General features: G+C 40.5%; 3 protein-coding genes across 8 annotated transcripts in view; all 3 read right to left on the bottom strand.

Moving 5' to 3' along the window:
- camsap1b (calmodulin regulated spectrin-associated protein 1b) overlaps positions 1-768 on the bottom strand; it is a 30,477-nt gene extending 29,709 nt beyond the window's left edge. For all 5 annotated transcript variants that reach the window (XM_051950622.1, XM_051950623.1, XM_022202979.2 and 2 more), the window contains exon 1: positions 314-768. The gene's annotated coding sequence lies outside the window, so the exon portion shown is untranslated. The remainder of the gene's footprint in view (positions 1-313) is intronic.
- Positions 769-2,091: 1,323 nt separating this feature from the next.
- On the bottom strand, positions 2,092-14,538 carry ubac1 (UBA domain containing 1). 2 transcript variants are annotated; one of them, XM_022202977.2, is made up of 10 exons: positions 14,085-14,538; positions 12,898-13,018; positions 12,746-12,819; positions 12,497-12,604; positions 12,280-12,382; positions 11,540-11,648; positions 11,013-11,289; positions 10,804-10,890; positions 9,414-9,552; positions 2,092-4,595 (listed from the first exon to the last, which is right to left on the bottom strand). In XM_022202977.2, the coding sequence occupies exons 1-10, from the start codon at positions 14,220-14,222 to the stop codon at positions 4,480-4,482; spliced, it is 1,272 nt and encodes a 423-aa protein (XP_022058669.2). In that variant the 5' UTR covers positions 14,223-14,538; the 3' UTR covers positions 2,092-4,479. The 2 variants fall into 2 exon arrangements, with proteins under 2 accessions (XP_022058669.2, XP_022058670.2); XM_022202978.2 differs by having other exon boundaries at positions 12,497-12,601.
- A 1,158-nt stretch (positions 14,539-15,696) lies between these two features.
- notch1b (notch receptor 1b) overlaps positions 15,697-27,478 on the bottom strand; it is a 63,057-nt gene continuing 51,275 nt past the window's right edge. Inside the window, 9 exon segments of the mRNA XM_022202974.2 lie at positions 15,697-18,556; positions 19,263-19,360; positions 19,467-19,614; positions 19,950-20,248; positions 21,684-21,849; positions 22,097-22,187; positions 22,500-22,713; positions 24,602-24,750; positions 25,465-25,893. Of these exon segments, the coding sequence (XP_022058666.2) occupies positions 17,183-18,556; positions 19,263-19,360; positions 19,467-19,614; positions 19,950-20,248; positions 21,684-21,849; positions 22,097-22,187; positions 22,500-22,713; positions 24,602-24,750; positions 25,465-25,893 (2,968 nt within the window). The 3' untranslated portion in view covers positions 15,697-17,182.

Genomic DNA, 27,478 nt, shown 5'->3' with positions numbered 1-27,478 from the left:
GTTTCTTTACCTGTAGCATTATCTAGCACAACGTTGCCACTAACGGCCCAATGCTGGTGCTGATGGACAAGCTAGCTAATTTTTAACTATATTTTAACGTTGGTGTGCTCATGCTAGTTTAGCCATATCAACGGGGGAACTACCGTTATGTGACATGGTACATATTTTCCTAACGTTAGGTTTGCTAAGCGGACCATGCATTCAAATTCAAAGCGGCTAACTAACGCCGGCTAACCGTTAGCTCGCCCAGTATGAACCGTCCACCGCATTCATTGGCCCCGTGAATGACGTTAGCTAGCTGGCAAGACATTACCTTGAAAGGTGTGGTGTATTTCCAAGTCACCCTGTGGTTCCGTCGGGGACGAACAACTAACCAAGGACCTGCCTCGTCGCACAGGAGCCTGCTGCCGTGTGGAAAATACACCCACGGCAGCAGCGTCGCATCGTAGCCAGCTAATAATGCTAACGAGGGGAGGCGAGTCTGTGTGGTCTCCTCCCAGCAACAAGACCCGATTCGCGGCCTGTGTGACCACCGCTCCACGGCACACACGGACGCCAGGAGTGGAGAGGGGGAGGGAGGGAGAACGGGGGTTTCTCCGGTGAAGAAGCACGACGTCCTTTAAAAACAAAAATAAAAGCCTATCTCTGAATTAAACGCCTCATGTTAGATAAAAGACGTCGGGCAGCGCAGCGAGGACCAGCGGTGTGTTCGCGCTCTGCCCATAGAACTGTAATTATCATCCCAGCCTTCCAAGGAGACCACTGCGCATGCGTGATTAGCTTCCAGACTGTGACTAGTAATACTGGTAATAACTGCCAAATTATGGCCACACAAGCTCACTTTCCTGTAAACATTTCGTTCATTTTTGTTTTTTGAAACACATAAACATTTATTATTAACTCACAATTAGATGTTATAACCTAAATTTATATTAAATATCTCCTGAACATAACATACATCAAATATTTGTCTAATAAGTTCACTAAAGCTACAAGAATGTCCACTTCTTCATTTTAATATTTTTATTATTTTCATTTCAGGATGCACTTATCTCACAATATATGTGCACTTTTTTTTATCATAATACTGTAGTCCAGTGTTGCCCTTGTGACATTGACCAATAATGACATCTAATGGTGGAAAGTGGTACACTAATTTGAAGCATTTTTTTTAAAGTGGAGAAGACACTGGATTAAGACAACAAAATTGGGAATAAAAATTTAAACATGGTCGGGCAGAGTGTTGAATAACAAAGAAATGAAAGGCCTCAACTGATATTTTTCCCCTAATGTATGGGGTTTCCATGTATAATTTGTTTAACATTTATTTTTGTTAATTACTCTGGTAATTTGTTAAAGAATGTTATTGTAGGGTGTTAATCTTAATATTTAAGTCAGTCAGGTTAATTTGTACTAAATGCAATATTGCAGGGTCTTAGCCTTAATATTTAATTGAGTCAAGTACATTTTAATAATATTACTGTAGGGTCTTTAGCTTAATATTTAATGTTGTTTGGTAAATTTGCCTTTTTTATGCTTTTCTTTCTGTACAGGAAAGCATTATGGGACTTTTGTTGTTTTAAACCTGCTGTTCAAAAACAGTAAATGAAAATGTAGAATCTCAGTAAAAGTAGAATTTATGGCAGAGTTGTATTGGATTGCATTAGATTTCTCACGTACACCTAATGGAATGGCGAGTGAGTGCATATAGCAAAGCATTTGAAGAAAATTAATGGTTTGGCTCTTATGATTGGTGTCAATAAATCAGCAGCTGAAAAAAGTGATATCTTGTCACAATCAAAGAGGAACATTTCCACTGGGGTAGAAAGGCTAATTGGTGATTAGAAAACTCTTATAAACTAAAATCTCCAATAATAAAAGAGTGAGTTTTCGTGGAAGATTTGAAATTGCCTCGTGACTCCAAACTTCTGAACGGTAGTGTACATAAAATAGTTCACTAATAATTAATCTTTGAGATACTTTTCATACCATCTTTTTAAATCCAGTCAGTGTTCTACACTTCAATACTGACCGTTGTGCTTAAAAAAAAAAAAAAAAAAAAAAGAAGAATAAAACACAGAATCCTGAGAATACAGCCACAAAAAAATAACTTTAATGCAATAGTGATGTAGATGCCAGCAGCCACGAGGCTGTTTGAACAAACAGACTGTGAATATATTGCATAGGTTGTTGATCTGGGACAGTCCTGCATGAAAGCGGAGTGAAAACAACAATCTGAGACTCCAACAACCCTCTCGTCAGCGTCCCTTCGCAATAAAGTTCACTTTGCTCGTTTCTGTTCCTGCTGACCGTTTTTTTTTTTCATTTCCGAAAGATGGCGGCATTTCTTGAGGAGTTTTTTCCCTTAAAAACGTACAATCTCCCAATGTTTGCTTCACAAATACTACGGGGGAGAGACGGCGAGTCGTATGCATGCCAATAGAAAGCATGGAGGTGGTGAGACAGCTGGTCGGTGTGGCCATGATAAATGTCCACCGCAGTGCAGAAAGTGTGCAAAAAGAGGCTTCCGGGAGATGTGAGTAGAAACCCTCCTTCATTCTAAACACATTGCACCGCTTTTGAAATCACACCTGGATCTACAATCCGTAAGCACATTTCTATAATGGTTTGTAAAAACAACATTTGAAGCATTTAATTTTTCACATTTGTAGATTAGCTTCAAGGGCTTTTTTTTCTCTGGCTAAAAATGTTATAAATAAGAACAAGTTACTAGTTTGGCTTTGATATAAATAATGTAATAATACAGAGTTCAAACAGACACTTTCTCTCTAAAAACATTGAAACATTTTCAGATATTGCATTTACGAAACCATGTCTTGTGGTGCTCTTCTTCGTAAGCAAAGTTCTAGACAGATTAGTTAAAGCCATTTTCAAATGCCAAACTAGAAGGGGTTGAGCAGAGGTTTGCCATGACGACAGGTTTTTAGAAAAACAATCTCAGCCTCCCTGAGAAGAAAGTCACATCAATACCACATTTTAAATATTGAATAAAAACACTCAAAAGCTTGGCAAAACACACCACCCTCCATATTGTTTTTTTTGTTTGTTTTTTTTAAACCCTCGGTACAACCAGGAGAGGCAAAGTTCCCCCTTCTTGTAGCTGAAGACTTTAAGTACTCGATGCAAAGGCTAATATTGTATAACACGCTACCCATTGCAGTTCACACGTCTCTAACACGCAAACCAAATATATGTCTTTACAGGTTAACAGAAGTCATTGCTATTGCACAGAAAAAACAGGGAATTTCTTTTTTCTTTTTTTCCACTGGATACATCTAATGACCAGGCAGGTTATACAGTGACATTTTGGTTTGGTTTGACAGCATAAATGTATGTTGCTCTCAAAAAGAAAGACAAAAAAGTAAACTAAAGACACCCCACATCGGCTGCACCTCAGCGTCTATTATTTCTTGGTGTTTGAAGACGAGCGCATCGTCGTCATTCAAATTAACGGTTTAAAAAAAAAAAAAAAGGCAAACCCCCCCCCTTTTTTGATTAGGCTCAGCTTCATTCAACATCCCACTACAGCCTTTTCAGACCAAAACCCTTCTTTTTTTATGAACCTCCTCAGTGCTGCAGTGAGCAATATTCATAGAGGTGAACAAGTGCTAAATGAGCGCAACGAGATAATATGACATTCAAGAGCACATCGACAAGAAACACACAGGCCAAATATAATGTCTTATTTTTCTGCGAAAACATGACTGAGACACACAGATTAGTGTACAGCTTTCATCTAAAAAGGCAAGAAAGTCAAATAAATATGTCTGAAGAAGCTCAAGGACAAACGTCTTTAGACTTACAGTGACCTTGCGAGCATGAATGGAGAGAGTTAACGTGCCAGAAAGCTCGTTTTCAACGAGCTTCAAACACTCAACTCTCTGTTATTCCGACGAAACCGAGACGAGGAGGGATGGAAAAACAAAACCTGGTAGTCTTCCACACATTCACCACTGATGAAATGTCACAATTTAAAGAGACAGACAAAACTGTGATTGATATTTAAATATTGCAAAACATACAAAAACAGGTTTTTTTCCTTTGAAGTGTAAACACTAAAATCGATGTCTGATGTCATTTTTGCACATGGAGGAAATTATATAAAATAAATCATGTCTGTCATACCTAGAAATTTTTATCATTCAAATGTAAAAACAACATACTAAATCTCAAATTTTATATTATTACTGTAATAATAATAATGTTTGTTAACATTTGTTTCATATAAGTGTTTTTATTGTACTGTTATAAATAGTTATATGTCTTAGTTCATACTTTTGACTCCTCTGGCTTTGTCTGTACAAGGCAAAAAACAATACTTGTGTCTCTGCCACACTCAGTCAGACACACACACACACACACACACACACACGTACACATCCCAGTATGATCTCACTCACACACACACACACAAGCTGCCGCACTCACACACACACATACAGGGATCACCAGGAGGCTCTATGTGCGATTGAGGGTCTGGAAGATTCTGGATATTTGGAGCATGACCGGGCCGGTTTCAGGGTCGTTCATCCACTGGGTGCTGTTCAGCGGATTCTCCAGCATGTCTTCAAACGCTGCACACAAACACAAAGACATACAAACTCGTTAAACATCCCATTTCTCTCCTTTTACAACAAACTAGTCGAGACAAACGGCTATCCAACCGTTTATTCCTGTTAAAAGTGACTTTTCCCTCCTTGCTATGACCAAGTCCTACTGACTTTACTGTTAATCTATTTTCTTGTGTTTTAATGTACTTTTATGATCTTAATGTTTTCTTTCTATGATTTTAATGTGTGTCTACCTTTAAATCCTTTTTTCTGAATTAATTTCTTTGCCACTGTAAAGCAACTTGAATTGCCTCATGTATGAATTGTGCTATACAAATAAACTTGTCTTGCCTTAAATGTGCATCTAGATGGCATATGTTAAGATCTGATGTAAGGATAGACCGAGTATTGGCCGGGCATTTTTACGATTATTGATACTGTAATCTTTATAGGACGATTATCAATACAGTAGATTAAAGGCGCTACTTCAGGTGTGATGCAGCCTCCTCTCTGTCTGTGGGCTCATAAATGTCTCTCAAGCAGCAAAAACTGCACAAGAAACACAAACCAGGAAATCAGCTCCTCTCACAGTGGCTAATTCTACGCTAACAGCTAAGTTTGAAGGTAGATTGATGCTAGAGGTACGGACCCGTCCCCGTAGCATCTGTACTAGAGGTACGGAACTTTTTATTCACGTGACCCTGTTCTTATAAAGCTTTAACAAACAGCCAGCAAACTACAAGTATTTTTTCTACCTTCAAAAGTAGCGACAGACTATTACATATTAACAACTTAAAGAAAACCCTGACGTATTTTCTGCGTCTGTCAACACAGACACTGCACGTCACAGTCACTTTAATGTTAGCGGACTCTGTTGAATGGCTAATTTACATAACCACAAACAAATCTCACAATATCACAGTAAATCGAGTTTGTGTTTTTTTTTAAATTCATGCCGAATTAAAGAGCTGCTCCTCACCATTCACGAGTGTTTGTTTCATATTCGACATCCTTAATTTTATCTTGTAAATTAGCGTCCGAAATTAAATGGGAACATTTGCAATGGAGTTCGCCAATCAGCCGCTTCCACCACTGAACACGGTAAACTAATGAATAGGAACTGGACTTCAAACAATTTAGACACGGCGTCTAAACGCGTAAAAACTACAATATCTAAAGTGTGAGAGGAGACGGTGTATTTTTGGTTAAATTATACAATGTTCGCCGTCACAGTCATTCATATAAACTGTCTGCAATGTGCAGCAAATAGTAGTTAACCGTCGCCAGCTCTTCAGTAACCTTAACAGTCACCGTCACGAAAACGGACCAATAAGACGACAGGGGACTATGCAAATGGAAAGTGCCGTATCCGTAGGCTACGCGTACGGGTCCGTATCTGTAGACACTACGTGCTACGTTGAAGGTAGCCACAGATTAACCTGAAACAGAATCTGGAAATCAATAATTGATAATACTTTAAGGTCTGGACCTTAGTGAGCAATAAAAGTGAAACATTAAGGCAGTGAAATATTAAGAAAACAGAGAAGAACAGCAAACATAACTGAAGGAGACAAACTGATCAATTTCAGTCGATCCCACATAAACAGAGGAGATTATTTAACCATTTCTGTTTCTGTTTTACATATTCAGGTATAGTCACCCTTTTAATAAAGAAGCCTAGTTATGAATGACACATTTCTGCTATCATACGTTGTTAAAACAGTTATCAGTCTTTCTTTATTACCAGTAGTCGATAGCGGCCCTGGAAAACCCATACTGGTCAGTCCTTAATTGGGCGCTGTACATGGCTCGATCAAACAGTTCTGAGACTGCATCTATAAAAATCAAAAACTGGACATAATATGTATTTGGCCGTCATCCTTATCCAAGTAGTCATCTTGTGCAGTGATACAGAGCTCCCAGTGCATCTGCATCATCTGTGATGCTCCCTGAAGGTCCCGTTGTGTAAACATGTCAAACACCATCTGCAATGAGCGCCGAGTCTCCTGAACTGTGTCAAAACAGTGACTCTTCAATTTGAATCTCATTTTGGGGAAAAGGAAGACGTCACAGGGAGGCAAATCTGGCGAGTAGGAACACCGACTGTGTTGCTGTGGCAAAAAATAAAAATCACAGTGTATTGGAGCACCCACACTGTCATTGCACCACAGTTCAAGTTGTTTGCACTGAATGTTTTCCTTCAGATACATCCTGATAAAGCTCTGCCTTCACAGTCCCACCCTGAAGGACAAATTCTCAGTGTACAATCATCTGAATGTTGAAGAAAACAACGAACATGCTTCTGGTGCACTCTATGAATCACTGAGGTTGCTTCTACATCTCCTTTTATCACAAACTTAGAAGGTTCAGTGTCGACACTTCTTCAATGAAATGCTCTATTCTTGTTTTATTGCATCTGTTTTTATTTGCTGATTGGGTAACATATCCTGAAAGACAAGAACAGGTCAGAAGGAAATTTAACAGTACAAGTACAGAGTAAAGTCACAGGGGCTGACCTGAGAAGACTCTACTGTACTGTATAGAGTTCAAGCAATAAAAAAGCCAATCATTCACTGTTTGGCGAGTATGAGCTGCTCCTTTCCAGTTGTCGATTCAGTCTGTGTAAGTGCAGGACTATCAGACTAAAAAACTAATTTGTCCTGCTACCATTGTTTTTTCAGCAGCATCATGTGATTTTTGAGGGTTATTTTATTGTCATTTTTTTGTGAAGTGTGTGGTTTTATAGTGCGGTGTAACTGCATGCAAACACGCTGCACTGCTGACTGTAGGACAAACCGCCCTTTGGGGATAATTAAGATTACCTTAAAACCTTCCTCAACCTGATGCACCTTGTCCAGTTTTAACAAACTAATAGCTCGTCCACTGTACAAACTACAGTTTCTTCTCTTAGTGGTAGCAACATCCTCCACAGAATGCAATGCTTACTGTCAACTTGAGATAGAAGTCTATGAAGAAATCTGAAACATCTGTAACACAGGTCTTACTGTTGTAACAACTACCTGACTAAAAACATTTAGTTGCTGCTTGCACAGGTTTTACACCTGTAAACACGTGTTACGGCCACCAGTATTGGTGCGCTGTTCGTTTTGAGGTGGTGTTTTATTGGGCCTTTGTGTGGGAGAAATTTGTGTGTGGGTTCAGCTGGGGCTTTTTGCAGAGCCTTTGGAACCCCAGCTGCCAGCCGTTTCAGCTGATGACGACCTGCACTCCAGTCTGGTTCTCCCCGCCCTCCGGCCGTCCTGATTGGGCCACCCTCCAGCTCCCCTCCGCCTTGGACCAACCAGATGCAGCCTTCAGCACACCTGCTACCTATAAAGCCCCACCATGCCATTAGTCTTGGTGGCTGGTACTTTGCACTGTGGTTCTGTGTGGTCTTTTGGTCTGGAAGCACTTGTGGTGGGTGCTACAGAAAAACTTCGACCTTCTGTTGGCTTTAGTTTTGGTGTGGAGCCCTACATCTCAGTGGAGATTGAGGCTCCAATTTGTAGTCTGCCAACTGTGTAGAAGCCACTTCGTATTTTGAGCATTTGTGAACTGTGCATTCAGTATGTATACTTATTTAGAGGCACCAGTTCTGTTTAGTTCGTTTTGTACACCATTTTGTATTAGTTCTTGTTCCTGGTGGTGGGTGTTGCTTCTGTAGTTCGGTTTGGCTAGGGAGTTTAGTTGTTTTCTTTGTGTTTAGCTTAGTTACAAACTCTGTTAGCCTTCATTATGTTTTATTCCGTTCTTTGTTTTGGCAACACCCACTCGTCTTGTGTTTTATTGTCACTCTTCCGTTCCTTTTACTACTAAGCAATAAATCCCTTAACCTAAACCAATGCCATCTGGTTATTTTGTTGCATCCAGCCAACCCCTAGAGGTTAGATCATAACAAGTGGGGGCTCGTCCGGGATTTGAACCCAGGACCTCTCGCATCCGAAGCGAGAATCATACCGCTAGACTCTGGGTTCAGCACACTGCATGTACCAGTCCCTTGGTTTTTCAATAAATATACAAATAAAATACAACAGAGCAAAACCAGCAGCCTGTAAATGTAAAACCACAGTCTTTCATATTCTGTCAGCACACTTTTAGTTAATTATGATGGTATATTCAGAGCACTTGTGGGTGCTTTCATTAAACCTGTTTGGGTGGGTTCCAATAAATTCTGTTTGGGTTTGTGCAAATGCTTTCAAGTGGACTCATTTCATTTGTGGCATTAAAGCAAAAGAGACCAACAGATTCCTTGAACTAAAAAGCTAAATTACTCCAAAATCCATGCACTGATTACAAACTCTTAAAACACGAACTTCTGTCCAGCCTATATTTAAGCAAAGATCACAGTGATGTAGCACATATGTGTGCATGTGAGTGAGGGGATTTTCCCCTGATGTATCAGACAGGAATGAAGAGCAACAACAGAGGAATGGTACAGTTGCACTATTTAAGTACTCTATTTAGGGCATTTCATAGTAGAAGGTGAGTGAAACAAGGGTTGTTAGTAAAAATCCAGAGTGAACACAAATCAGACCACAACAGCCATGTATCTGTTCCTTCGTCCGGACAAAACAAACTGTACTGCAGGTATGAAAGGGCTCTAAGATGTCGCATTGTTCAATATATTCAGTCTGTAAAAAGCAGTGCATTTACTAAATTAGTTTTCTCATTCATCTACTTGTGCACTCTCCAAGAGCCTGAGTTAGAACAACACTGTGATGTGGTGGAGCTTTTAGTACAACACAGCAAAAGGACAAACAGTTTTTGGTGTTACTTGGTTTAAAAGCTTATTCAAAATTAACTACTACCTTAAATTTTCCACTAAATGTGATTAGACTGTACCTAGCAGAGTCTTGGGGTTGGTTAGACCCAGCTGGACCACTGGATTTTCCAGGATGGCTTGGAACAGCGGGCTGTTGGTGTCGATGCCTTTGTCCAGGTCTTCTGGCGAAGGTTTCCTGTCTCCCAGCAGCCACTCGCACTGCAGGATGGAAAAACAGAATGAGAATTTAATTCTCATGTCTGTTTTTAAACAAATCTGAACCACAAAAGCAACTAGGGCGGTGTCTTCCAACAAAATTCAAACGTTGCCGAAATTACATCATATATCAGAGCCAGAAATGGTAAAATTTGAAAGAATCATCAGATTTAAAACACTTTAGCTTGGACTATTCATCTGTGACGTGCCATTCACTAAATCTAAGATTAAAATCGTGATATTTTATTGAATCACTTTATTGTATACGTCTTATCTGCAATTATGCCAAAGCAAAATCCATTTGCACCAACTAGATGTTGTAGAAAAAAAAAAAATCTGAGCTTTTCAGCCCATCTGAGAAGCAATGACTGACTCTGCTGTGATCAACAGTCATGTAACAAAAATTCAGGAACATTTTGGCTGAACTGCAGGCAGTGTTTGCACACAGCAGAATGGAGGTACGTATGGAAACAAACTCAAAATGTAAGTAGTAAAATGTCTGTAGTGTGTATTTATGTATGAGGGACCACCTTTGGACACTTGCAAAAATTTGCCCCGTGCTGATTGCAGGTTTTTCTTTCAAATTTTTAAATAATTTAAGATATTCAACTTTCATTTTTTTTATGATTTACATTGTTATAAGCGAGTCATATTGTGCAGAAAACATTCTTGAGTTCCCTTGACTTCTAACCTTGATTGTGCCGTTTTCATAGAGGCACAGGACTTTATATAGCAGTAAAATTAACCCAGAGTGAGTAAAAATGTGACAGCAAATAAAACACCTAGAAATTGCTTGGAGTTCAGAGTGTTGAGGTTTTCAAAGGGGTCAGACATACAAGCACGTAAGATTTGAATCCAGGCTTTTCATCTAAAAAGTCTTAACAAATAACATCATATTTTAACCAAACTTTTATCACATGTGAGCCTGGTTTATGCTTGAAAAAAAAGTAAAATTTCCAGGTATTTAAAGCCGTTTTAATCCAATGAGGGAGTGAAATACTGAGTCAGAGAGAGGGAGGTCATGTAATGTAATATGTTTGAAAATGGAAATAATATTTTTAGAGCCTCTTGCACAGTGCCACAAATTGTTGCATCAAAAAAAAAAAAAAAAAGAGGGAGAGAACTTAATTCCCAGGCTCCTTTCTAACCTCCGCACAGCAAATGTGTGTTGCTCTAATGAGGTCCAACAGTTGGTGTGTGTGTGTACTGACTTTCCTTCTTTTAAATCACTTATTTGTGGATGTGTAAACTCACCGCAGCATCCTGTTGGTTGTTATTGACTCTCAGAGCATCAATCACTTCCTTTTCATCAAAACCCATCTCCATCAAAGCAATGACAGCCTACAGAAGCAAAGAAAAAGATCCAGTCTCATTCTAATGACATACAAAGATCCTATCCTTTTATAAAAACAAGTAATGATCAAAACCTTGTACGAAAGCTCAGACTGGATGAAAGAACACACCCTTGAATCTGGTCTGAACTCCCTTTTCCTGCGGATCCTCTTGAAGATCTCTGTGAGTTCGTCCTGCCTGCTGCTCTCCTCTGTGCTCGACTGGCTGGAGAGGCTGCGGAGAAGGTTGGGACCGGAGGCCGAAGCCGAGGCCAAAGCAGAGGGGCCTGGTGTGGGCGCCGCCGTAGCTCCTGCTGCCCCCGAAGAGTCCTGGCCTGGTAGCGGCGAGTCTACGGATGGGTCGTCTACATGCTCAATCAGCCACTCCATAGCCTGGGTCACTGACATGCTACAGAGAAATTGGTTAAGTTAGGAAAAAACATGCCTGGAGTACGTACTTTCTGGAAAAAAATGAAACTATAGTCCTGCTACACAACCAGGATCATTGTTTTGTGTGAACACAGGTATAAATCTACATCAAAATCAGTCATTTCTGAGTTCTTAACACTACAAATTCAGATAGCAAAGCTGTGAATGTATTCCAAATAATTTAAGGTTGTGCCTGACGATGCGTATAATTATTTTTTTAAAAGCCTTACTGGTTCAATCTAAGAGCTTTGATTGCTCTGCTCTCAGGGAAGCCCATCTCAGTGAGCTGCTGAAGGGCCGTTTCATCCACCCGATCCTCTTCATCTTCGTCCAACATTGCTACGAGACACCCAAACACAAAGAGATCAGATGCTTGAAACAAAAAACTGGGTGATGCGAGTGAAATGTCGACAACAATAAGCATCAGAAACGTTCTCCAGCAACAGCACCAAGCTAAACGTAGCACAGAAAAGTAGAACAAACACCGTGAATGAAAACTCATACTTTAGTTTGTTGATGTTTTTTAAGAAAATGCACTGTTATCAGTGTGGCTCAGCGGTTAGAGTTATTGACTGACAGCAAAAAGGACCTGAGCTTGACCTTGACATAAGCAGCTGTGGGCTTTCTGTGTGACGCAGCTTGTTTTGTTCATTGCTGAGAGCTCCAGTTTCGACTTATAGGCTAACAGTGAAGCTTTAGATGTGAATGCCTTGGCCTTATAATACACTGTGTGTGTGCCTTCCATCCTTACAACAATAGGAGTACAAATGGATGCACGTATTATTGTTTTTCTGCCCTTTCTTTTGCAGTTAAAGTTTGCTAGATTGTGTTTATTTTGAGACTGTTTTGATTTTTAATGTGTCCTGAACACATGAAAATAAAATACACTTGAATAAGTATAAGTTTCTTGACAGTAGGATAATTGGTATAGACCTCGAAAAAAAAGGTTATAAGGGATTGTCAGCTTTACCGTTTGCCTTTTTGAACAGTTCAACAGCATCGGGGTTCAAGGCAAGAAGCTTCTGAGCGACTTCAATAAGAGAAACCAGGATTTTTCTGAGCTCCGTTTGAAACTGTAACAAAACAAACAAAAATGACTATCAGATTTGACAGGTTTTACTGCAGGTAAAGTTCTGGTTTACTAGTTTTTTTAAATCTGCATTACAACAGACATTTGAAATCCTTACGTCTCTGATGTTGTGTTGCGTAACAGTGCGGTCAGTGTGGCGTGTGGACAGGCTGGCGGTAGCTTTCAGGATTGCATCTTTGTCTGGAGCTTTGTTATCTTGTTTCTTCTGGGACAAGCGGAAAAGTCAACAAGAAAGAGGGAAAAACGTAGATGATAAGACGTCATATTTGTGCTGCACGGCTATACAAGAAAAAAATCATCAGGAAATGTTTATATTTCTTTACAAAAAAAGGTCGATTAAACTCACCTTTTCGTCTGAACTAACTTCTGCCATCTTTGGAGGGGTCGGTGGCGGTCTTTTCTTTATGAGCAGCAATACATCTACAACAAGTATGAAAGATTAAATAAATTCAAGGAGAACAGTGAAGGTCAAAATATGTCAAATGAGACGTTACGTACCTTTATCTTTGAGATTTTCATCAGCAACAGTTTTAGTGTCGGTGAGGACTCTTTCTGTAGCAGCATGTATAAGTTTGTGGTGGGTAAGTGTTTTGGGGTCTTCTAGACTTCCATGTACGTACTGCAAAAAAAGTGAAGAAGCTTAGACACAAATTATGAATAACAGGTCTGCATCCACTTCTAATTAGCATTTAATCATTTTTTTGCAGCAGAAAGTGTGAGACAAAAGTTTTAACAACTTCTGAGAGGCTATGTGACGTTTTCAAAATGTGCTTTCAGTGAGACTGACAATCAAAATCCAAACAAAATATTCAACTAACAATGATACAAGACCGAAAAACAACAAATATGCATGTTAAAGAAACTGCAGTACATCTGTGAATCATCAAAAATCTAAATTTACCGCTGACTGATTGACTAAAACAGAAACAATGTCAATTAAGCAGCTGGTAAATCTGCAGATGCAATTTATTTTCTCTGATTGATTGAGACGTATATCTTCAAATGTCTTCTTAAGCATCGAAAACTAAAAAAATATGCAGCTTGCAATTACATAAAACAGAGACAAACAGAAATAAAACACTTCTGAGATGCAGAATTTTTTTTTTTTTTTTGGAATTTTCACTTTTATATTACTCAAAACTATTCATCAGTTGTGAGTTAATTTACTGGCAATCACCTGCAGCAGCTGCATTAACTGACTCAGCACATGTGCAGCTGTTTTGCTATTTTTCATTGGGGGAAAAAAACATGAATTTTAAAAAACTTCAACCAAGCTGTTACTTTGTGAAGTCTTTTAAAGTAAACTGTTGAGTTGATGGATATTCTGGGTTGTCTGTGCTGAAATGCATACAATAAACTACCACTTGAGCTGATGCTATAGGCCATAGAAGGAGCAGTAAGGTGAGCTGTGCAATAAGAATAGACAGGCTGAGGGGCAGCATGCCTCTCTGGGAACAGAAAAGGGGTAGGCTAGAGTCGGACAGTTAGCTAGTTACAGTAGATGGAGAGGGGCAGCCAACCTGCTAAATTATAAATAGCAAAGTCTACCCAGTTACTATAAATACAAAGCCACTGACACTGACAGTATACAGAGAGGGCATTGCAGGCTACAAACACCCCGAGCACAGAAATGACAGGACAAAAAAACATTAAGGGAAACACAAACAAGCCTCCAGAAAACCTACATGTTTCAAGCACCTCTCCTTCAGTTTCTCCACAGTGGTGTCTTCCGTGACCTCCTCCAGCCATTCCGTGCCGTCCATGGTGCAGATGTGTATTTTCAACACTTTTCCGGCGAATATCTTCTCCTCCTGCACGAACATTGCTGCAGTCTCGGGAGTAAACAGTATCAGTCCAGTGACGTTAGCTGGCAGTAGCCGCTATGTGCTCCTAGCGAAGCTAGCGCGCTGATGTTAGCACCGAGCTAGCCGTCGCTCAGTAAATTCGCCGACAACAGACCGAGAGCGGGCGCCGGTTAGCTGAGGGCCATTTTCGGGGTCCTCGGCCGGTCTTCAGTGCGGTGGAGACCGAGCAGCGCGTCCTGTGCTCGCCAAGTTGTCTGTTTTTCCCTGTTAGCACACGAGCAGCAACCAGCGAATACCCTATTTTTACTGTAATGTTTGAACTTTGACCTTTAACTGTGCTACGGAGGCAGCGGTGCATCATGGAAGTTGTAGTTCTTTTGAGTGACAGGCTATTCCATTGATTAAAGAACTGTCAAACTAATCACACTGGTTCAGAAAACACACGCACACTAAAACACACTAAAGATACATATCGAATAAGTAGTATTATTGTATAAAATAAAACTGTACAAACATTTAACTTTGCTTGTGTTTGTTTATTTTGTCTGCAGCTGCCAGGGGGTCGGTCTGTACCTCCAGTGGACCCATGAGCTCCATTTACTGACAAGTATCCAGTTACTGTTTGTCAACTAAAAATTGAGCATGCAATGTACAGCCACTAATCCACCATATCAAGTAACACATTTAGGAACGCAATGATTAATCCAGCAATTTTTTGTCCAATTATTCAATGAAAAAATAGTAAAATGTTGAAAAAATTCCCCAAAAATATTTTTTTTACCATCCAAACCCCAAAAATATTAATTTAAAGTTATATAAAGCAGAAAAGAAGAGAGACATCTAAAAATGAAACACTGAAATTTGAGACTTTTGGCATTTTGTTGGTAAAAACAACAAAATAAAGGCCTTAAGGGGCACTTATTGAATGAGTTTTGCGCCTACATGTTGCATTTTCAATTTATAAGTTTAAAAAAAAACACAGCAAAATTAAGACCATATAATATTACATATATGATAAAACATATAGGACATGACATATATATATATATATATATAATATTACATCGAAATAGGGATAATTTGGCGCCCTGCACTGCCCGATAACAGTGTGTCCTGAAGGTGGGTTATCCCAACCATAGCAATAAATCATGCAAAAAAATGTTAATTTTTAAACATTATTTAGTTCCACAATGTGCAAATGATGCATAAATGGTTATTTATATTTTATGATTTGCACCACTAGATGGAGACATACTAAGTGAAATGCTGGCAAGCAAACGTAATCAAATGAAGTTCTGCAATGCATGAAGAAAGAGGACACGTTCAGTTTTGCATAATCAGAGACCAGATACATACATTTAAACAGTGATTATAGCACTGGATTTTAATTGTTGAGCTAGTTTTTTTTTCAGATTTAATAGAAAATATCTGGAACATAATGATCCTTTGAGGTTATGTAGTATATTTCAAAGTAAAAAAAAGACAGTTCTCATAAGTTGAAGACACTCAAGTGCCCTTTATTATAACAAGAAACATTTTTACAGATTGAAAATGCAAAGGGAAAATACATTTCTTGCAAATTATAACTTTATAAGAGGAAGGAAACATATTGCAGATATTACAATTTCACTACAACCTAATATGTTTTTTTAAAAAATAATAACACATTTTTTTTTCAAATTATAACCAGGGTGCGTCGCACAAAACATGGAAGTGGACACAACTGAGAACTTAGTCAACAGGTTTTCATTTTACCAAAGTGTAAAAAAAACCCAAACATTTCCTAACATACACAAATGGTTGCCTCAGTAGATTTTTGTGTGTGACAGAACAGCAAATAAATATGAATTCATAAAACCTCAATTTTTCTTTAATTTTCTTCTTTTTTATGAGAAAAATGTCACCTAACAATATATTGTATCTATTTGTATATACTTCAAATTTATGTGTGCATAAGGGACGATAGGATAAAAAATATATATTCTGTTCTGTTTTACATTTTAGAGGCTGTTGACTGGTGCGAGACCTTTTAAAATTGCATGCTTAAGACATAAGATTTCTTAAACAAAATCTTGCTTACAAAGGAAATGCAGGACATATTTACAAAAGGAAGAAACACAGCCATAGGCTCAAACTAATAGGAGGGGACAGAGAAAGTAAAGTTTCCTCTTCCCCCTGGACAACAACATACACTGTGGCCGACGGGCCAGTTCTCCAACAGCACAGGACTAACAGAGCCTGCCTTAACTGCCAATCTCCAAGATGGCCGTATACTGTACAACATTTCACATCTCCACCACGTCTCTACACAAGAACGCAAATCAAATCTAGAGGAACAACGCAACGCTGCTCCGCCGATTCAAGAAATGTACACAACTCTAGAGAGTGTAACTAAAAAAGAATAGGTTTTTTTTTTTTTTTTTTTAAAGGGGGGAAAACAGCTCCTGTTAAAACAGGACCTGCACATGAAATATGTGTATTATCTGGTAATTCCCACGACAAATTGAAATAACACTGAAGCTTAAAAATATGTGCTCTATAAATGCCCCTTAATCACAATTTTCATTATAAACAAGATTATTCAAAAAATATATATACAAACAAAGGCCGAGAAATCATATTTGTAAAAAAAAAAAAAAAAAGGTAAAGATTAAAAGTCCTCGAGGAAATAAATACCCAGTGTGTATGCTGCGACTTCACTGCAGAAAAGAAGTACTAAAAGCAAGTTTCTCTAAAAGGACTTTCTGTGAACTAACACCACAGACCCCCCGAATTTCTGTAAGCAGGCAATGCGTATAAATAAGACATTAATAAATAAAAAAGAATGTGAAACACAGATGTTGCTGTTAGTACAAAAGCATATAAAAGTCCTATTAAATCTTGTTTACAGCTTTGCCCCTTTTTCCTTTATTTGACTGCTCTCTTATAAAAAAAAAATAAAATACAGCAGCTCGTCTGGGTGTGGAAATAAACGCTTTCTACTTGAACTGTTCAGGTATATGTCCGATCTGAGACTGCATGCTCGTCGGTGGACTCGAGATGCCCTCTGACCAGTCGGACATGTTGGAATGAGGAGACGAACTGGACCACTGGTCGGGGGAGCCGGGGGAGGGGGTCAGAAAGGGGTGGTCGGGCACCTGGACCTGGTGGCTCGGGGTGTTGTCCATGGGGCCTGAGTAGCTGTGCTGGGAGGGCGGAGTGAGGAACTGGGTGCTGGGCATGGACTGGCTGATGGAGGAGGACATGATCTGGGTCTCCTGGGGCAGGATGGTGTGGATGGGCATGCTGGAGCCGCCTGTGCCCTGCTGGAGCTCTGGGGAACTGAGCTCCCCACTGATGAAGTTCTGGCTGCTGGTTGAGTTTGAGTTCTGGTGCTGCAGCTGGATGCTCTGCTGCTGCTGCTGCTGCTGTTGTTGTTGTTGAAGCTGCTGGAGGTTCTGTATCTGCTGCATCTGCTGCGCCTGCTGCTGCATGATGTGCGGCTGAGGACCCAGTCTGGGGTACGTCATCATCTGGGACAGGCCGGCGGTCGGGTGGCCGTTATGGAGCGACGTGGCCATCATCCCGTGCTGCCCGCCCTGGTGCAGACCTCCTTGGCCGCCTGGAGTTCCTCTCAGGGGGTTGAACTGACCAGCCTGGCTCATACTGCTGTGCATCCTGGACAGCCAGTCACACTGGCCGTTCATGGCGCCCTGACCGCCGGAGCCAGACACTGGTAGATGAGTGAGACGTGGAGGCAGCGGGTCAAACTGCATTCGCGCCAGCTCCTGCTTGTTGGGCATCACCATGTGGTTGACAGCCAGGTGAGGGTCGGACATCCCCTGCAGATGGTTTAGGGAGACAGACGGCGACTGCTGGAAAGGTGACGTCATCATGGGTGGTGAAGCCACATCGGAGACGTAGCCGTGTGGAGACTCCAAAGAGTCGACTGGAGACAGAACAGCGGAGCTATCAAGGAGGTTCCCAGACTTCCCATCTTGCGAGTTCTTCTTCTTCACCTTCATGTCTTTGCCGTCCTTACATCCGATGCCCTTGGCGCTGGGCTTACGAGCCTTCTTGCCCTGGCCTTGACCTTGAGGCTGAGGCTGCTTCATGCTGCCCAGGAAGCCGTTGGGCGAACACAGAGGTGGTGACAGCGTGGTGCCCAGTGACCCTCCATGCATGGGAGGACTTCGTACCAGGTTGTACTCGTCCATCAGCCGCACGATGTCGTGATGCATCCTCTCCTGTGCAATGTCTCTGGGTAGCCGGTCCATGTGGTCGGTGATTTCTCTGTTGGCAAAGTGGTCCAGTAAGACCTTGGCAGTCTCATAGCTTCCTTCCCTGGCAGCCAAGAACAGAGGGGTTTCCTCCTGACGTATGCAGAGAAGAGACAAGGTGTTAAGTAGTTTCACAGATGCTCAAGGAATTATTAATATTTATGTCTAAGCTTAAAATCATGATATGTATATTTTTTCGACACGTCTCACTTAAATATCTGACAAAAGTTAACGGTTCTCATTTTACAGATTCTGTAAAACACAAAATATTCTGCAGTCCTCAATGCAATAAAGACACCATTAGTGACTCTGCTGTGACCGACAGTCACATGACAAAAATTGTGAGAATTTTTGTCTGATTTGGATTGAACTGCAGGTTGTGTCTAAACAGAGCAGACTGGGCACAAGAATAATAAAATTAAAAATGTAAGCAAGAAAATATCTATAATATGTAGAGCCACTATTTTTTTAGTATTGGCAACACCTGTGGTTATTTGGAACAATAATGCACATGCTGACTCCAAGTTTTTTCAATATTTGTAAAATAAATAATCAAAGAAAAGTAAAAATTTTTTCTTTGTTTTATGATTTATGGCACTATAACTTCCCGATAATGCACTGAAGACATGTTTCAGTTCTATCTATTCTAACCATGGTTTTACTGTTTCCATAGAGGGGCAGGACATTATATTGCTGTGAAAAATGAGGGAAAAATGTAAGCGGAGCAAAAATCTGACATTTCTTGTGGTTCAGAGGTTTACCAGCCTATACAGGAAGAACACAGCGACTGTTTCCATACCTTGTTGTTTTGCATGTCCTTGTTGGCGCCGTTCTTTAGTAGCACGATGGCAGCCTCGATGTTATTCACAGCTGCAGCCCAGTGCAGGGCGGATTTACCTGAAGAGACGAGACCACGGCCATTAGATACTGTAATGCGATTCATCTGAGAAGAACACTAAACTGTAATGATTTTCAGGCTCATGTAAGTTGCACAAAATTTTACCGAAATCATCGATTGCATTGACGTCAGCGTGACAGTTGATGAGCTCCTCCACCATCCCTTCCACTGCCAGCCTGGCAGCCAAGATCAGGGGGGTAGTGCCATCATGCATACGGGCGTCCAAGTCTGTGGCACGGTTCCTGATCAGAATCTATAAAGGATTACAGTAAGTTAGTCCTTTTGAGCTACAACTGTTTCCTTTTTGGGTGGCTTTATGTCATAATAACATCTAATAATGCTGTTCTGTTACAGTATGTACTTTATACAACAGCTATAGTTTATCAGGCCACAACTTAAGATCATTTTTACCTCATTTAAGTCAGAAAATTGCAGAATATACTAAAAATGACCATCCAGATTTTGTGATGTCTTGTCTGACCAGCAACCTTAAACCAAAGATATTTAGCAGTGACTTCAACAGCTCTTAGTGACTAATTCTGACTTTTTCAATTTCAAAACTAATACTTTTTGCATTAATTAATCTACCTGGAAGACTCCTTGGGCGTCAGCAGCCACAGCAGCGTGCAGAGGCGTCCTGCCCATGTTGTCCTGGATGTTGGCGTCAGCACTGGCCTCCAGCAGGCGTTTGGCGGCGTCGGATCGGGCGTAGCGGGCGGCCAGGTGGAGAGCGGTTTCACCTGTGCGGTCGGTCTGGTTGTGGAGGTTCGCTCCTTGGTAGATAAAGTCGTTGATCACGTTAGCGGAGGCGTCCTCCTCCTCCTCGCTGTTGCCCGTTTCTAAACCTCCGCCGCTGCAGGATGCGATCATCAGCGGCGTGAATCCATCTGCACAGAAAGAGGCGAGGAAAAGAAGGGGCGTATGAAAAGAAGGAACTTGTAGGCAGCGGACTGCGTGGTCAGCACAGCACAGACTGAGCAGCTGAAGCAAAAAGACAGGAGGCTGCACTTCAAAGCATCCTGCAGATCAAACCAAAGCAATAAACAAATCGAATGTGGATTTGACACTTTTGCCTGAGTTGAATCATCACGGCTCTCTGTTTTCGATAATGGATTCTGATCAAGGCCGCAGCACAGGAGAAGCTTCAGAGGGAAAGAGAAGCTAGGGGGGATAGAGGCCAGGGCTCGCTAAAGCTAGACTGCCGCAAAAAAACCCAAGCATTAATATCTAACTGTGAGAGGCAGCTCAGTCAGTCGACTTGGATAGGTTTTCTCCTCTTCAAAAGGATAGCAAGCCCCAGATCTCACAGATTTGGTCGATTCAAGTGCATCAATCCATGACTGTGGAAAAAAAAGTGAGCTCTCAAGTTGTTAAATCGGTTACTTTGATTTTTTTGTAGCTTTTCTTCAGGGAATTTGGCACTTACTACAAAATTGGGTTTTTGCATTTGATGCCTTCGACGGTTTTTGTAATGTAGAATACATATAAAAAAGGAAACAAGAGGCCCATTACTGGTCAAATGATTAATCTGATCAGGAATCAGTGTTTTCCCCCAGGCGCCTGGCTTCCAGCCAGCTGCTTTGAAGAAGATCCTTTACCCCGAGGACATGGAGCTTTAGCAACTCCTACATGCACAATTACACACACACACACACACACACACACACACACACACACACACACACACACACACACACACACACACACACACACACACACACACACACACACACACACACACACACACACACACACACACACACACACACACACTGGAAATGTGAAATGTTCACTCAGAGGAGGCAGGAATCAATCCAGACACACACATTCATGCACACATGCACAGAAAATGTGTGACTACTAGTAATGTTCACTCAGAAAGTAACATTTTTAGCTTGTAGCCCCTAAAAACAAATCAATATCTGCTGCAGCCCTTTTCACAAGTTGTGGCACATCGTTTACATCCTTTAACAAAAGATTTTCAGATTCTCTTCTTTAGACACAAACAGAAAGATTCTTTACACTTACGGGCCATATTTCACAAAAAAGCAAGAATTAAATTTGGAGAAAAAAAAAAGCAAATTTTGTGCAAAAGAAACACAGAATTCCCTTTTTATGGCTTTAAATAAGTCAATCTGGTCATGATGTCTTCTAAATAGATGATTCCATTCACAGTTTTCCACACAATTAGAGCTTAAACTGGATTTTTCTATGTCTAATGAACGACCACCAAGTCATTCAGATAAAAATAACAAAAAAAAGGTCATCCACCGACACGAAAAGTCCCTTTAATTCCTTTAATATGCATGTTCAGTGACCCACCTGGTCCCCGGACGTTGACATCCATGCAGTCATTCTCGATCTCGCCCTGAGGGGGTGTGGGAGCGATGGAGGGGATGCGCAGGTCAGCAGCGTCCAGGTGCTGCTGGGTCCACTGGCGGTGGTCCGTCTGGTCGTCCACCTCCAAGATAGCCTGTTCATCAAACTGCTGGAACAGGGGCAGCAAGAGGTTAGACAACATAAACAAACTAAAAACAGCATTAGAGGCTGACTTTAAATGAAATTACAACATTTGAAAAAAGCCTTTAAGCTGAACTTGATGATGGAATAATTCATGCACAAGTTATTTACACATCACATGTGGGCAGTTTTAAAACTCCAGAATTTGTTTTCTTAAGGTATAATTATAACATAAAATATATCTGAATCCCTAAATTTTCCGGCTATTAGCTCACCCTGAAGCGTTTCGCGTCCGAAGGTTCGTCGTCTCCCCATTCGTTCTGGGCGTCATCCATCAGTGAAATGTCTGAGGTGTTTTTCAGTGGCCTGTGATGAAGCAGAAACCTCAGTGAAAATCCTCCACTGCCTCCATCCCATCCAAGGCGCTCACCATTAGTGGTGCGACGCCGATAAACAAAAGCATTGATCAAATCCACACCCCACCCCTCTGCCCCCCGACAAGTCAATTAATGCACACCTAAACCCGCTATATCATTATCATTAATGATCCAGGCAAAACCCCCCCTTTTCACCCAAATTTGACTGAGTTACACCCATTTTTGTCCTTCAGAAGTAGCCCTTCGCCCGACCCGCAAACAAACACAGGTACCCGACGACAACCGGCGCCAAGATACTTACTTTAATCCCACCGAGTCCTCCCCGACAGGCTCGCGTCTCTTCTTCTTGCTGGTCTCGGTGGTCTTGAAGCCCTCGGGGAGCCAGAGGCGCCCGTGCTCATGGCGGCGCTTTCGGGCAGCCACCATCCCCACTCCAAGGAAGGCCAGTATCCCAACGCTGCCCAGCACCAAGTAGATGGGGTAGAGTTCCTGCGAGGGTTGGGGGTCCATGCCGCCTGGTGGGAAAAGGGACAAGACGGTGACGGTTGGCAGAGGACCAGACATGGACAGACCAGGACGCCCCGGGATCAGCCGGTCCTTCTTCGGCTCCCACTCCAAAAAACACCGCGAACAGCAGCCGGCGTCAGGAACCGACTGACGATCCTCACCGTTTGTAAAGCTAGCTTCTACTATCTATTCAGTAATAATCAGAATTGCTAACCACTTTTCATCAAAAAAGGAAAAAAAAAAAAGGGATGGGGCGTGATAAAAAAAGAAAAAAAGAAAAAAGGGGAAAAAAGAACACCACTACCACCACCTCCTCTCTCTCTTTTCAACTCAGGGTATCAAGAGACAACTTTACCATTTCTTCTTTAAGAGAAAAAAAGGAGGGGGATTAATGAACTTCAAATTACTGCACGCGCTTTAAGCTGTAAAGACGAAGGATTTATTAGGATTTTCGAGATAACAAAGACTCCCAACTTCTAGCACACTCCCGATCAATTTTTCCCCTTCTCTTTTTTTCCACTAACGATTTTGAAATGATAAACTCCCCCAACCTAAACCCTCAGAGATACATTAAGTCCTGGTATTACATTCAGCGAGGTGAAGGTTGCAGCAGCCCCTCACACTGTGGGATGAAGTGTGTGTGCGTGCATGTGTGCGAGTGTGTTACCCGCGAACGTATATGTGTACAAGTCTGAGAAAGATACCGTTATATTGTGTGAGTAGGGGGCTGGATGAGTTGATTTGCAACAATTAACCATTTTGGTGCCTGGAGCCATCGGATTTACACACAGAGGGAAGGATTGATTGTTTAGGCCATGAGATTCACAATTGCATTTGTTCACCGCTGCATAACAAATACACAATCAAAGAGCGCCAGGGTTAGGACCCGGCCAGGGGCCACGACGCATACTTCCAGTTGGAGTGTGAACGAGCACGTGTCTAATCCGAATACATATGCGTGGACGCTGCAACAAGGCCTTAAAGGACCCTGCTGCTGGTTTATCATGTTTTAGCCAAGTTTATTTCACATAAGAAATAGTTAAAGTAATGTGGAGTGTATCTTTCTACCCTGAAAGGCAACCCTTTGGTTTTGCACTGCCATGAGAATCAACTAGGTTACCGTGGAACTTTTTTAAGTTCCCCAAAAGCATCAAGTTTACATCATTTTAATGTGGAAATGCAGTTCAAGTTTAATTCTAGTGCACAAACTGCAAATAAAAGATGAATGTAGTGACACCATCTATTGCTTTGTGGCTTTGAAGCCTTAAATTAGTTTTTTTTACCATCTAGATGCAATGAGCACGCAGAGAATCGTTAAAACATGCCCTGATTTATTGTCCATTTTGCTCTTAATGGGAGCATAATTTACAAAATTAACTTGATGCTGTATTGAAAGAAGTTTAAAACTAGCAACTAAGTCCATAAACTCATTCAAAAACTGTTTAGTGAGGTAACAAATCAAGTTAGGGGTAGGCTAATCTTCTCATAGATTTCTATACAATCAGATTCCTTTTTGCAACTAGAAGAGTCGCCCCCTGCTGGCTGAGAGGAAGAATGCAGGTTTAAGACACTTCTGTGTTGGTTATATTTTTCAGAGTATCATTTATATACAGTTAATGGTCTAGTACAGTTGATTGATTTTGCTGTTGTCAACAAATAGTCAGCCTCCCCAAAGTTTGCAATTAAACGTCATCGTTTTTGACACCTAAGTTCCTACTAAAGAGACCAATCTTTTAAAACAGAATATAGTTGAAGCTCTAAGGAATTTTCTCTGAAATAGGTCGACATTATTACAGAAAATACAGACTGAATAAATACAAGATTCTTTCATCCGACAAATTAACAAAGAACAGAGATTTTCTGGTCTTGATTCATGCAGATTTCTATAATACTCACTGAAAACAGCTTCGACAGGGAATGGAAGGTCTAGTTTGCCGCTGGACTCCAAAGCCCCGAGGAATGCTGCCGCGTCATTGGTGCTCTGGAAACACTCAGTGGATTGCTGGAAGCACTGACGGTTGTCCACCTCCAAGTGGACAATTGAACTAAAAAGAGAAGAGAAAACACATGCAGAGGTCAGTATTTATTTATGTTTTTGGATCCGTCTTCCACAAGTGGAGGAACATGAATAAGAGAAATGGGTACGAAAAGATAGAAAACTGAAGCTTACGGTGAGTTTGTTTGGTGAGGAAAACCTATTTTGTTCACTATTTCCTTAACCCTCGTGTCGTCCTGTGGGTCAAAAATTGACCCGTTTGAAAGTTTGAAAATGTGGGGGAAAAAATATTTTCACGGTGAAACTTCTGACGTCCACATTTTCAACATTTTTGGGAAATCTCTGAACATTTTTTGGTGGAAAAAAAGAAATGTTAAAAATGTTACTTTAAGAACATTCACATAAAATCAACCAAAATCCAGCGAATTTCGCTGGATTTTGGTTGATTTTATGTGAATGTTCTAAAAGAAAATATTAGAAGTTAAACTGAAATATATGGAATCACTTTAGATATTTTTAATCATTTTTTCGGAAGATTTTTACCAATTTTTCGAAAATATTTACAAGAATTTTCTTGCCAAATATGGGAGATTTATTTAAATAAAACTTTTAAGGGAATTTTTTTAAGGAATTCTCAGAATTTTCTTCTTGAAGGTTTTGCAAGTATTCACGCATTTGGGGATTTTTTTTGCAGACGAGGAAACAATATTTCTTGGTGCCGGTAAATGAGGACTGATGAGCATTTTTGAAGATACTTCCTCACCCTTTGATCTGCAAATGATCCAGCTCCCTCTTGGTTCTGCCGCCCGCCCCGTCGTACAGGCTCCTCTTCACCACGTTCAGCACCTTCCCCGGAATCTCCGACCACGAGTCCACCGAGCGCTTCACGTTGTACTTCTTCAGCTCGTGCTCGTTGCCGTAGTACGGGTAGACCATCATCTCCCCCTTGGCGTCCTTGCTGAAGATCACGTTGGTTCGGAGGACGCGGCTCAGCTCGCGCAGGAAGCCGAAGGAGTTGTTGAGGAGCTGCTCGGGGGTGATGTGGACCACCAGGACCAGCTGACCCACCGCCAGCTTCTCCGGCATGTTGTTGGCGCAGTCCAGGCCGTCCCACTCGCACTCGGCGTTGTTGCAGCCCTGGTCGCAGTGGCCGTCAGCGTAGTGGTCCTTGCAGTACTGGTCATACAGAGGGCTGGAGGTAAAAATCAGAAATTAGGCATGCTAGATGGCGAGAAAATAAACGTGTATATGCGAACATAAACCTGCAAAAGGAGGAGGACATGACACAAGATGAGATGAGGATCAGTGGTAAAATTGAAAACCAAAATCTGAAAGCTTCAGGTTATTTTTTTCTACCGGAAAACCCCCGACTAACCCCGATGTCCAAGAAAAAAAGAAGAATTTCAGGGGGTTAACTCCAAAAATATCAAAACTCTGAATTAACGCTCTGAACCTCAAACAGTTTCTGGAGGTTTTTATTTTCTTTCTTTTTTTTTTTGTTGTTCCTGTAACATTTTTACTCGCTGTGGGCTCATTTTTCACTGCAGTACAATGGAAAAATGTCCAATTTTTGAAGTGTTCGAAGTCAAAGTCATTTAATTTAAATCTACACTGATTCAAAACAAGCAATGGTTTATCATTTTCAAAATTAATTTAACCCAATTAATGAACTTCAAGCAGCTTCTGGGCGTTTTTTGCTCTGGTCACATGTTTTTTTTTTCCTCATTGTGAGCTCATTTTTCATTGCAATAAAAAGTCCTGCAGCTCTATGGAAACAGCACAACAATGACGAGAGGTAGAAAGAACTCCTCAGTGTCTTCTGTGCTGTATGACAGTTTTAATGCCGTAAATAATGAAAAAGAGAAACTGAAATTTCTTTGATTATTAATTTTACTAAAATGTAGAAAAACCTAGAATCAACATGTCCAACATTTGTCTAAGTTTCCAGAAATGTTAACATTACTGGAAAAAAGGTGTCAATACAATAAATATTTTACTATATGCATTTCTTACTTGTTTCCATACTTGTCTTCTATCTGCTCTGTAAACACCGCCTGCAGTTCAGTCGAGTTTAGCCAAATAGTTGCTGAATTTTTGGCATGTAACTGTTGTTAATTACTAAGTCAGACATGAATTATTAATTGCAGTGAGGAACACAGAATATTTGTTAATTGCAAATGCTTTATTTTTTGTAATTTTTTTAAAATGAGACACGTGGAATAAAATTATTCCAATTAAATGGAATGATTTTTAGCTTAGATTGGGTGAATTTTCACAACCAAAGTTCAAGAACCACTATAAGTTTATATATAAGCTCCAGATTCTTTATATTTTTACAGTTTTTTGCTCAAATAAATGGTACTATTTTTTCAAAATAAGATGTATTTTAAACTGACCTGCCGGTTTTGTTCTTTTTCATCTCCTACAGCCTGTCTGTTCTTCTTTTAATCAGCAGAATTCCAGGCAAGATCAACACATAAGAAATGTAATATTATAAAAAAGATTAATTTTATTTATTCATATAATTATAAATAAATAAAACTATTAAAAATACTTATATAATTATAAATAGTATTTTTTAAATGTTCAATCCACCTGCAATTAAATTAAATTAAATTATTTATTGTTAATTTTTTATTTGATTTTCCAAACGCTCTAAGGGCCTTAAATTGTCCTCATTGGATACTCTGGGGTCACTTAGAAATGTCCTTATTTTTGACAGAAAATGCAGTATTTCTCAATGAAGATAACATTAAATGAATCAGAAATCCAGTCTA

Source organism: Acanthochromis polyacanthus, chromosome 7 (genome assembly GCF_021347895.1).
Source record: "Acanthochromis polyacanthus isolate Apoly-LR-REF ecotype Palm Island chromosome 7, KAUST_Apoly_ChrSc, whole genome shotgun sequence".
NCBI classification, from domain to species: Eukaryota; Metazoa; Chordata; class Actinopteri; family Pomacentridae; genus Acanthochromis; species Acanthochromis polyacanthus.
Note: the sequence above shows the minus strand (reverse complement) of the source record. Positions and strands in the feature narration are given on the sequence as shown.

Coding starts and splice junctions, on each gene's coding strand:
- ubac1 (XM_022202977.2), bottom strand. CDS start 14,222: ATGTTCGTGCAGGAGGAGAAGATATTCGCCGGAAAAGTGTTGAAAATA. Junction 13,019..14,084: donor AGGAGAGGTGCTTGAAACAT/GTAGGTTTTCTG, acceptor CTTTTTTTGCAG/TACGTACATGGAAGTCTAGA. Junction 12,820..12,897: donor TGAAAATCTCAAAGATAAAG/GTACGTAACGTC, acceptor TACTTGTTGTAG/ATGTATTGCTGCTCATAAAG.